At 39.5% G+C, this 11,167-nt stretch overlaps 2 protein-coding genes across 2 annotated transcripts; both read right to left on the reverse strand.

Moving 5' to 3' along the window:
• Nucleotides 1–392: 392 nt before the first annotated feature.
• LOC127371321 (zinc-binding protein A33-like) lies at nt 393–3,763 on the reverse strand. Its single transcript, XM_051414061.1, has one exon. The coding sequence runs from the start codon at nt 3,038–3,040 to the stop codon at nt 1,634–1,636; it is 1,407 nt and encodes a 468-aa protein (XP_051270021.1). The 5' UTR covers nt 3,041–3,763; the 3' UTR covers nt 393–1,633.
• Nucleotides 3,764–4,845: 1,082 nt separating this feature from the next.
• LOC127371322 (E3 ubiquitin-protein ligase TRIM39-like) lies at nt 4,846–7,382 on the reverse strand. The gene has a single exon (XM_051414062.1). The coding sequence runs from the start codon at nt 6,934–6,936 to the stop codon at nt 5,533–5,535; it is 1,404 nt and encodes a 467-aa protein (XP_051270022.1). The 5' UTR covers nt 6,937–7,382; the 3' UTR covers nt 4,846–5,532.
• Between the last annotated feature and the right edge of the window lie 3,785 nt (nt 7,383–11,167).

The raw sequence follows: 11,167 nt of genomic DNA on the forward strand, positions 1-11,167 counted from the left end.
CAGCTCTTTTGAACTTGTCAGCCGATGTGGTCTTTTGATTGCCAGCCTGCTTACTAAATTCTCTTATAACAGTTTCCTCTGCCACCAGATACGCCCGACTACCAGCTCTCTGCACCGGTTTTCCTTTACCACCTTTACCCATGAACTCAAGCCCCAGACTTCAGCCAGCTTTCAGATCACCCTTCATCACACCAAAGACATTGTGTTCACTACTACCAGTCTCAGTCTGCTTTTGGGCTCAGCCTCAGAATTGTGACATCAATTCCTTTTACTTCAATAAAATTACAGACACCAAAGTGGGAAAGTAATCCATTATAAGTTAAAGACCATTCAGCATTTAAAAGTAGAAGCAGTAAAATATCCCAAAAAGAAGAGATTGTGACAAAACATAGTTTTGTTTAATTTGATTTTTATTTGAAAACATGGTTTGTCAACTTAAAGACATTTTCAAGTTTTTAGACTGGATGAAGAAGGGGGAAAAAAGAGAATTTAGTGAAGAAAGAAAAAGCAATATATAAACATCTAAAATCTAAAAAACAGAAATATTTCATAAATAAAAACAGCCAGCAATAATCACACAAGTGCAAATACATACTAACATCAAACTAAGCACACTGTAAAGCAGCCACACCTGAGGATTCAACACTAAAGGGTTTTAGGCCTGTTTGAGTTTGCAGAGAGTTTGGGACGCCCTCATGTGGTCATATGATGCAGTAAGCAGTGGGTTGACATTACTGTACAATCTGTAAATATTTATCTGCAAGCAGCAAGAGATTCAATCGTACACTGCAGACGTCTTAATGAGGACCGTACTGATCACTGCGTCACTGAGGGTTGATCTTAAATCTGAATTAGTTATAGTACACTGTTCATTTTTGTTCAAAAGTTTAAAGGTTTAAGTTCAACTGTAGATTGTTTTCAGTTTCTCTTGAGTTATATAAATGGAATTATGATGTGCGTTGATCTCAGGTCAGAATTAATGTATGTTACAAATGCTGACCAGTTGGTGGCTTTAGAAGAAATGTGGCAGATCACAAAGGTCAAAGTTCACAAACAACAGATCGGTTGATCATCAACTAATCTTTGATAATTTCATAAATGATCAACAGTGTTTGAGTTAGGACAACATAATACCATGCTGACATGATCCTGTTGATTTTCAACCGATAGATTCATTTTGAGTAGTTCATAGTCAACTTCGAGAGCCAATCTGGATAGCTAGATTATTATTGGTTAATAACTTGTTTCAATAAACATATTGATAGTCAATGGACACACTGTACATAGTCTATAGTCTTATAATCTACTGACAGTTTACTTGTCTGTTGAAACTGGTTGAATGTCAACTGATACAGACATGCTACTGAATAACTACTGATATCTAGTGTCAACAGATGGACTGTCAAAACCCACTTTGATTTAGGTTAATTGTTATAAGTTAAAGTGTATAAATTAAGACATCCACTTTGGTTGTTTATTATGTGATGTACCATATTATTACATTTTCATTATAAAAAAGTTTTGCATTTAATATCCACTACACCACTACTTTAAGTTCTATTTTTAAGAAATGTTGTTGTATCTCAAGACCACACAGATTACATAGAGTCTAAAATAACTTTAATAAATTTAACTAAACTACACCAACTAACTCTCTTGTTACAGAGATTTTGCCTTGTAATATCTTCAGTGGGAGTTCATTCAAAGTGCCAATGCATGGATACAACCTGTTAGTGAAAGTGTGTGTGAAGGTGTGTATGTGTGTGTTAGTATCAGGATCGAAGAATGACAGTTTTCCTCTGTTCCAGTCCAGATGAACTTTGATCCTCTGTAGCTTCTTCTTTACTCGGAGAACAGCGGGTGGATCTCCTGACAAGCGTGCACTGTATTTACCATTGTAGAACTCTATTTGCCAGAACCCAGATTTCACACGTCCCTTCTTCTGGATGGACTCTGCTGCCAAACCGATAAACCAGGCTGCATTGTCCCCAACTTCAACATCCCAGCTGTGAGTCCCTGAGTTAAAGCTCTCCCAGCCCCAGACAGAGCGATGATAGTCAGTCCTTTCTGGGTTTTCGGGAAGCTGCTGTCTCTCTCCGTAACTCACACTGGTCAGATCTTTAGAGAGGATGAATTCTGGATGTGCAGTGTTTGGATCCAGAATCACGGGAGTGTAGGAGACCATCTCCTTCATCTTCTTCCAGATGTTGAAGGTCAGGTTGCCCAGGTGTTTGGCCACGTCTATCAGCGCCCCTGAGACCAGCTGTGGATCCTCCAGCAGGGGGCGATGCTGGACTCTTTTCACTGCAGCCTTGTAGTTCTGCAGGAATGAGATGTCTTCAGCTCTCAGCTCCTCCTCTGTGGCTCTGATTGTGTCTGAAAGAGCTGCTATCTCTCTGCTCAGAGCTTCAATCTGCTCCTTCATCATCTGACTCTTCTGCTTCTCTTCCTTCCTCAGAGCAGTGATCCTGGCCTCCTCTTCCTCTTGTAGAAACTGATGAAGCTTCTCAAACTGCTCCTTAATCTGCCTCTCTGTGTGTTCGGCCTGGACCTTAATGTGTTCTGCTGTTTGATCACAGTTTCCTTTAACCTGTTCAAAGATCTTCACTTTCTCCTGTAAGGGCTTCAGTGTTTTCTGGAGCTCCTTTCTGTGGTCCCGTGCAAATTCATGAATTGGTCTGAATCTGTGGTTGTTGTGTGTTTTTGAATCTCTGCAGATGAGACACACAGGCTGCTGATGGTCCAGACAGAAGAGTTTGAGTTTCTCAGAGTGCAGACTGCAGACAGCTTCAGACCCTGCTGAATGTCTCTGATCTCTCTCCAGCATGAAGGTCTCACACAGATTCTTTAAGGCCAGGTTACAAGGCGGTTCACTTCTTGATGATCTTCTCTTACAAATTGGACACTCCTGTATTTTCCCTGTCCACCATGTATGCAGACAGTCTTTACAAAAGCTGTGGCTACATGACAGAACAACAGGATCTTTAAAGATATCCTGGCAGACTGGACAAGTAATATCCTCTTCAGATTGGAAAGACATTTTCTCTCTGAGGCTGAAAACACACCAGGCAGAACAGGAAGTCAGTCAACCGCGACTCCTATTCCTCTTCTAGAAAGTTCCCTGAAAGTTACATTCACTCTGAGTCATATTCTCCCCTTGAATTCCAGTCCGTGAAAGCAGTCAGCAGCGTGTTAAAATTGTAGTGCTCGCAATAGTTCCTGCTGTAGTTTTCCTCCCTCAGGGGAAGTTTTGGGTCTCGTGTGAAAGAGCCTGTTATTGTCTGCCTCTCTTTGTGTGTGTGTGTGTGTGTGTGTGTGTGTGTGTGTGTGTGTGTGCTACTTCCTGGTGGAGGACAGTCTGTTTCCTGGTTTGTCTCAGGTGAGTTGGAGGTGGAGCTTTATCAGCTTTAAAAAATTCAGCATGAGTTTCCTTCACAGCATCGAAGGTTTTTATTCAAAGACAGCAGTAAAACTACTAATGTTGTGCACCCAGTAAAGACTGAAAGAACTTTCTTTTATAGCTTACTGTGATTTGTAGGCTGAAGAAGGACCCATTTGTAATCAGCCACCAAGTAATCCATATAGAAATGTAATATATAAAAATCATATGTGGTATGTAATGTCTTACAGTTTTTTAGGCTATTATACAGTGACCCTTCATTATACTGTTGACAAACATTTGCAAAATATACAGTGTAACTGAGGCCTACATGAGTATTTATGAAAATGATTAATAGTCAATGTGTTGATTTATGTCTAGCACGTATATATGACCCAAACATATTTGTTAGTATATACACAGATCAGCTATAACATTATGAGCACTGGCAGGTGAAGTGAATAACACTGATTATCTTATTATAATGGCTCCTGTCAGTGGGTGGGATATATCAGGCAGCAAGTGAACATTTTGTCCTCAAACTTGATGTGTTAAAAGCAGGAAAAATGAGCTGCGTGAGGATTTGAGCGACTTTGACAAGGGCCAAACTGTGATGGCTGGACGACTGGGTCAGAGCATCTCAAAACCTGTAGCTCTTGTGGGGTGTTCCCGGTCTGCAGAGGTCAGTACCTATTTAAAAATGGTCCAAGGAAGGAAAAGCAGTGAACCGGAGACAGGGTCATGGGTGGCCAAGGCTCACTGATGCACGTGGGGAGTAAAGGCTGGCCTGTGTTGTCCGATCCAACAGACGAGCTACTGTAGCTCAAACTGCTGAAACAGTGAATGCTGATTCTGATAGAAAGGGGTCAGAACACACAGTGCGTCACAGTTTATTGAGTATGGGGCTGCACAGTAGGCAATTTGAGGGGGGTTGAGGTGGGATGCTGTCCCCCCTTTGTTAATCTTCAAAGTGAAAACTGACAATAAATACTGTTGAAATATTATCGAATTGTACTTTATTTGATTTGGCTGTCAGTTGTATACAAACTACGATTATACATTGATAGAACTACTAGGCTACTTCAGCAGGCACTGAATCATAAAGCAGTAGCAGGAGAGTCACACTGCTTTTTATGATACACGTGGTACAAACTTTTTGTCCACACTGTCCTCTGACTGCATATTTAAGGCCTGAACTGTAAAATCCAATGAAGTAGTTCAGCTCAAACTGTTTGTGGGAACTGATTGCCTTCAACAATTTAAGTTTATTAACTCAAACAGTATAAACATAAAATAATATTTGATTTGAGTACAAGTATATATTTTTAACGTAACTTGTGTAAATTAAGTTAATAAAACTTAAATCTTTATACCACTTAAGTTGTTAGTTTTTCTCCACTAAATCAAATTATTACATTACCTGTCAAAACACATACTGACATACAGTAAAAACAATTTACAATTAATGATGATCAAAATGGCAGCCATTTATTTAATTGTCACTGCTGTAATTAAGTTGTTAACAATAACTAAGTTTTTTTTTTATATGACTAACAACAAATATTTACACTTTGGGGATCATTAACAATTATTTAGATGCAAACTTGTTCATATGATTTATAAACTGAAATAAAAAAGAGAAATCCTATTCAGCATTATAACACTGACAATTTCTGTAATTATATGAAGTCAAAATGAGTCCGTGGAACAAACTGGAATCATATCACCAATACTTAAAATACTGCACAAATTTTAAATGAACTCAAAAACGTATTAATTATTACTTCAACAATTCATTTGTTTTATTTATTTTCCAGCACTTGACAAACATAAGCCAACTCTGTCTGTCATAATAAAGTCAACGCTGTAACCTCAAGAAGTAATATGAACATCGTAATATGCTATATCAATTAAATATAGATCAAAAGTCAATAAAACATCTTGGAGCACAAATCAACAGTGAAGAAGGTGATTATTATATTATATGTATGCTACATTGCAAACCTACAGGGGGTAAATATTTGATACACAGTTAATAGTACTGTAATCTTAATACACTGTAAATACTCTGTACATAGAATAAAGAAAATAACTTATTGAAATAACCCATAATTGTTTGGTATTCCCATTTAAGAGACAATGTCACATTGTCATCACTGACTAAGCTGTTTTGCTGTTACAGAGACTTTTATAGGTAATATATTTAGTTGGTGTTTAGTCCTATTACTGATGTATGGAAACAGCCTCTCAGTGAAAGTGTGTGTGAAGGTGTGTATGTGTGTGTTAGTATCGGCATCAGAGAACGACAGTGTTCTTCTGTTCCAGTCCAGATGTACTCTGATCCTCTGGAGCTTCTTCTTCACTGGGAGAACAGTGTGTGGATCTGATGGGGAGACTGCTGCATATTTACCATCAGATAACCCTATTCTCCACAGTCCGGACTTTATGTCTCCCTTCCTTTGGACAGACTCTGCTGCCACACCCAGGACCCAGCCTGTATTGTCTCCAACCTCAACATCCCAGCTGTGACTGCCTGAGTTAAAACCCTCAGAGCCCAGGACCATGCGATAAAAGTCAATCCTCTCTGGGTTTTCAGGAAGCTTCTGTGTCTCTCCACGGCTCACACTGGTCAGATCTTCAGACAGGATGAGTTCTGGGTTGGCAGTGTTTGGATCCAGAATCACAGGAGTGTAGGAGACCTTCTCCTTCATCTTGTTCCAGATGTTAAAGGCCAGGTTGCCCAGATGTTTGGCCACGTCTATCAGAGCTCCTGAGACCAACTGTGGATCCTTCAGCAGGGGGCGCTGCTGGACTCTTTTCACTGCAGCCTTGTAGTTCTGCAGGAATGAGATGTCTTCAGCTCTCAGCTCCTCCTCTGTGGCTCTGATTGTGTCTGAAAGAGCTGCTATCTCTCTGCTCAGAGCCTCAGTTTTCTCCCTCATCACTTTACTCTTTTGCTTCTCTTCCTTCTTCAGAGCAGTGATCCTGGCCTCCTCTTCCTCTTCTAGAATCTGGTGAAGCTTTTTAAACTCCTCCCTAATCTGCCTCTCTGTGTGTCTGGCCTGGACCTTAATGTGTTTTGCTGTCTGATCAAAGTTTCCTTGAATTTCTCTAAAGAGCTTCCGTTTCTCCAGGAAGGGCTTCAGTGTTTTCTCGAGCTCCTCTCTGTGCTCCTGTGCAGCTTCATCGATGGGTCTGAATCTGTGGTTGTTGTGTATTCTTGAATCTCTGCAGACGACACAAATTGGCTGCTGATGGTCCAGACAGAAGAGTTTGAGTTTCTCAGAGTGCAGACTGCAGAGATCCTCAGACCCTGCTGAAGCTCCCTGTTCTCTCTCCAGTAAGAAGGCCTCACACAGGTTCTTTAACACCAGGTTACAAGGTGGATCACTCAAAAGTATTTTCTTACAAAGTGGACACTCCTTTATTTGCCTTTCTCTCCACCATCTCTGCAGACAGTCTTTACAGAAGCTGTGGCTACATAACAGAACAACAGGATCTTTAAAGATGTCATGGCAGACAGAACAGGAGAGATCCTCTGCTGGACGGGAAGCCATTTTCTCCTTGGATGCAGCAAAAAACCCACAATAGGCACAAAGCTAAAACAGAAACAGTCAGAGCCCCTCCCTGCTGTAAGTTCCTCAGTTACTTTCAGTTTAAATCGTGTTCTGTTTTTTCCAGTCAGCAGCAAGTTAAAGTGGAAGTCATTAGTATTACAGTATTGCATCCCATACCTCTCATCCCTGAGTAATGAAGATTAATGTTATCATCTCTCTCAGTATGTCCGTGTCTGTGCAGAAAAACGTAAAACTCTATTTCCTGTTTGTCTCAGATGATGTAAAGTGGAGGTGGAGCTTTGACAGGTCATCAGTGTGTTTCACTTTAAGGAGAATTTTGTGGAGAGCAAATTGTAAATGTGATAAATATTAACTGTCACACACTTATTTGAAATCACCTCATTATGTCAACACACCTTTCATGGGAAGAGCGCAACAAAAACATGGCACGTTCCGTCTTGTAGGCTTTCTGGGTAAATGGAAAAACATCGTCATTTCCATGGTTTTTATTTGCTTTCCATGATGCATGATGGAGAAAAAAACGTGACAACAAATGCACCACCACTGCTAAAATCACAATTTTATCTATGTATTACAAACAAAAGTCAGACATTGATCAAACACAGCTGATGAAATTGGGTAAAGTGCGGGAAAATAAAGGAGGAGGGAAATTTATAAAGGTGATAAAAGTCAACAAATGTTGAGTCAAAGCAAAAAGGTGGCTCAAAGCAGGGCCAGAATCACAAGGAAAAAAAAGAAATTGGAGTAAAACACTTTATCCTGTCACTCATAAACTACTTAATAGTGAATCATTTATCATATAAGCTGTTCCAGATTCATTCCTCACCTTATTAACAACTCACAATATTTGGACAAAATCCCACTGAATTGACGTTTTAGCAGCATCCTGTTTCATTGAAGAGCCTCTGATAGAGAGAACTTCAGCTTAAGTCCATAGATTTTAGTTAATGTACGTGCCTGCCAGCATCTTTCTATTGCAGAGTGTGGAAACTAGTGCTACTATTTAAATTATAGTTGAGGTGCCAGCTCACCTGTCCAAACACCATAACAAGCAATGAATCACAACGTGAGCGGGGAAAACTTGGAGAAACTTTGAGTTATTTATTTTGGCTGTTCAGCTTCCACCTACCTTTCGTTGGAAATCATCTTTTCCTCTCTCCGTCAGCAACAGCCATCTGACATGATGTATTTCTTGTTGAAGCAGGACACTTGGGTGGGACACGAAATAATATTACACAAGGACCAATCATCAGAAAATATTAGATATTAGTTATATTAAACACAAGTGGTTGGACAATGGTTAGTTTGGGTATTTGAACATTTCCAGTGTTGTTTTTCTGGTGAGAAGAGTCTGAAAAGGTCTTTGTTCATTTAATTGTGGCGGCTTTAACATTTTTTAAAACACCTATAAAAGGTTTAAAACTGCTCGTTTAGTGCTCACACCTCTGGTTGAATAAATTGTCTTAACCCTTAGTTGACTGAGAGCCAGTGCTGGAGTCAAGACTGCTTTTGTTGAGTCCAAGTCAAAGACCAGGACCTGTGGAGACCGAGTCCAAACAAGATTAAAGAACCATATAACGTAGTCAAGTCTTACCAAAGCTACTCTTCTTCAGCAGCCACCATTGTTGTTTTGCTACCGTTGTCACTTCTCACACACGTTGTCACCCACACTTGGTGTTAAAACACGCCCATAGCTCATGCCATAGCTGCCAGTAGTTCCTCACAGGACGCTGATTGGTCCAAATCACCATGGTGTGGACACGAGTGTATAGCTTCATGATCTCACATGATGTGACACTCACTGGTATCATTTATCTATAAAGCCCTAATTGGAAAATTACCAACAAATTACCGCTGATTGGCTCTTGCTTCATCTCCCACAAGTCAGGTCTGAACTGGCAAAAGACGGCTTTTAAATTTAGTGCGTCTGACTCCTGGAATCTGTTCCCGGACTCTCCAGCCTGTCGACCAGGTGTGCTCAGAGGTATTTATAGGAATGAACCATTTCAAGTCCATCATGGACTACAGTGATGTGATTTATAGTCACACACTCTGAAACTTCTGGACCCTGTCTATAACAACAACAGTCATTACCTGTGATGGCTTTGGTACACATCTATATATTGTGCATGATATGGTCGGATGGTTTTCTCTTCAAAATGTACATGTGACCCTCAAGTATCTTTTAATCTGTAAATGAAATTGGAACATTTCCAAATTATCACTCAGATGTGCTTTGTAAGAACTGGGAAAGACTTTTAGGTTTAGTACACTTGACTTCTGGAATCACATTTGGTACCTCCTTAAAATCAATACATTTATACCTTTTGGATCTTTTATCTTAAACTCTTAGGGCTCTTTAACACAGCTGTATGTATTTAACATTTCAATTATGTAAATGTTTTAAAATCTCACCTAAATCATTGCCTTTCTCTCTCATTTATATATTTTGTTGATGGTTTTGTTTTCCTTGTTGTAAATTGACTTAATGTTCTCAGTGATCTCTCGAGTTTAAATAAAGGTTGAATGAAACTACTTCAACATCAGAGGAGGCTTAGTCCTGTGGAAGTCCACTAGCAGCTCCTTCGTCTCGCTTACATTCAGATGCAGATGAAGTCCTCCCCCAGTCGTCCACTGACACACCACACAATGGCAGTGAGATGCAGTTTCTTAGTCTTACAAACTGTGGCCTGCTGGTTTGGTAATGAAGGTTATCCAGGACACAAGTGGAGTCACCTGCATGGCTCTGAGCCCAGCCCTGAGAGTGGGAGGGGGTTCAGGGTGAGTTGAGGAATGTGGTGGTTCAGGGGCTGGTGGGAGAGGGGGGGTTGTACCGAATCTGTTAAACAGGTTCAGCACATCGACACAGCTAATGCTACACACCCCACCCGCCCCACTCCAGGGCTTTTGGTTCATTTATAGTCGGTGATGCTGCTCATGGTTTTCCACATTTCCCTGGTAATTAACTCAAATGGGAGGATTTCCTTTCTTTTTGAACTTTTTTATAAATTAACGTTTATAAATTGAATCCCTTTGCGAGACCTTTGCAGATGAGCATTTGTTACAGATTAATAAAGTATAATTCAGATCAGTCCAAAAACTAAGGAAAAAGTGTCAAAGTTAATTCTCAACCATGGAAAAATACACAAAATTACAAAAAAATCTATCTTAACTTATGGTCCATTTACTAGCTTTTTCCAAAGCTCATCAACGTAATAAGGAAATACTTTGTAATTGTAAATAATTGTGAAATAGTTTGTTAACTTGGTCACAGAATTAAGGTTGACATTTTTTGTGATAAATAAAATAATCCAGATGCAGCATCATAACCATACTGGTGTCCATTTTCTCTCCCCGTTCATTGTGTCTAATTGTGAGGTTAATTTGAAGGTTTTCTCAAAAATCTATGTAAATAATTAAATAAATCTGACAGTAAACAAGTAAATGCTGTCATGATTATCACATTATATTAACTGTATACAGAGCTAGGATGAACGTCTTATGAAAGTAGGTTATATGATGTAGACCAACAGAGCTTGACATTTAAGACGTAACCACAGAAAAAGTGATGTGATCAACCAAACAAGCTCACAAACCTTTGTTATATCCTGTTCTGACTGATCAATGGCCTTTTCTTACAATCCTTTTAATGGCTGATTCCTACATCACCATCTCAATAATCACGTAAGGTTTAATTACTCTCTTTGTAAACTGCCTGAAACTCATTCACTGATATAGCTGCTCACTTTGCACCACTGTGTTCATCTATAGCTGTGATCAATAATGTGCAAAGTGACTACCAACATTTAAGTACTATGCTGAAGTGCAACTCTTTTACTTTATGCTTCTACGCCACTACATTTATTTTATAACTTTAGTTACTGTGTAAATTCAGATTCATAATACGAAATATAAAAAACAAGAGAGGAATTATTATATCACACATTTTTATTAAGTTATTTTACAAATATTTCTACCATCTACAAATCTTTACGCCTCCTGTTGTCATGCCGACTTTGCTACCTGTTTACTTCCAGTACAAACTGGGAAATCTGCTGTGTTCAACTGGACTGCAGATGTTTGTCACAGGAAATGCAAAATGACTCCTAATGTATTTGGGTGTTTTTTAGGGGGTGAACCATTTCCTGTGGGTGTGTCGTGTGCCACTGCATTGTGGGTTCTTGTTGTCTCTGTAGAGTTGCTGCTGAGC

The sequence above is a fragment of the Dicentrarchus labrax genome, unplaced genomic scaffold (assembly GCF_905237075.1).
Source record: "Dicentrarchus labrax unplaced genomic scaffold, dlabrax2021, whole genome shotgun sequence".
Taxonomy (NCBI): Eukaryota; Metazoa; Chordata; class Actinopteri; family Moronidae; genus Dicentrarchus; species Dicentrarchus labrax.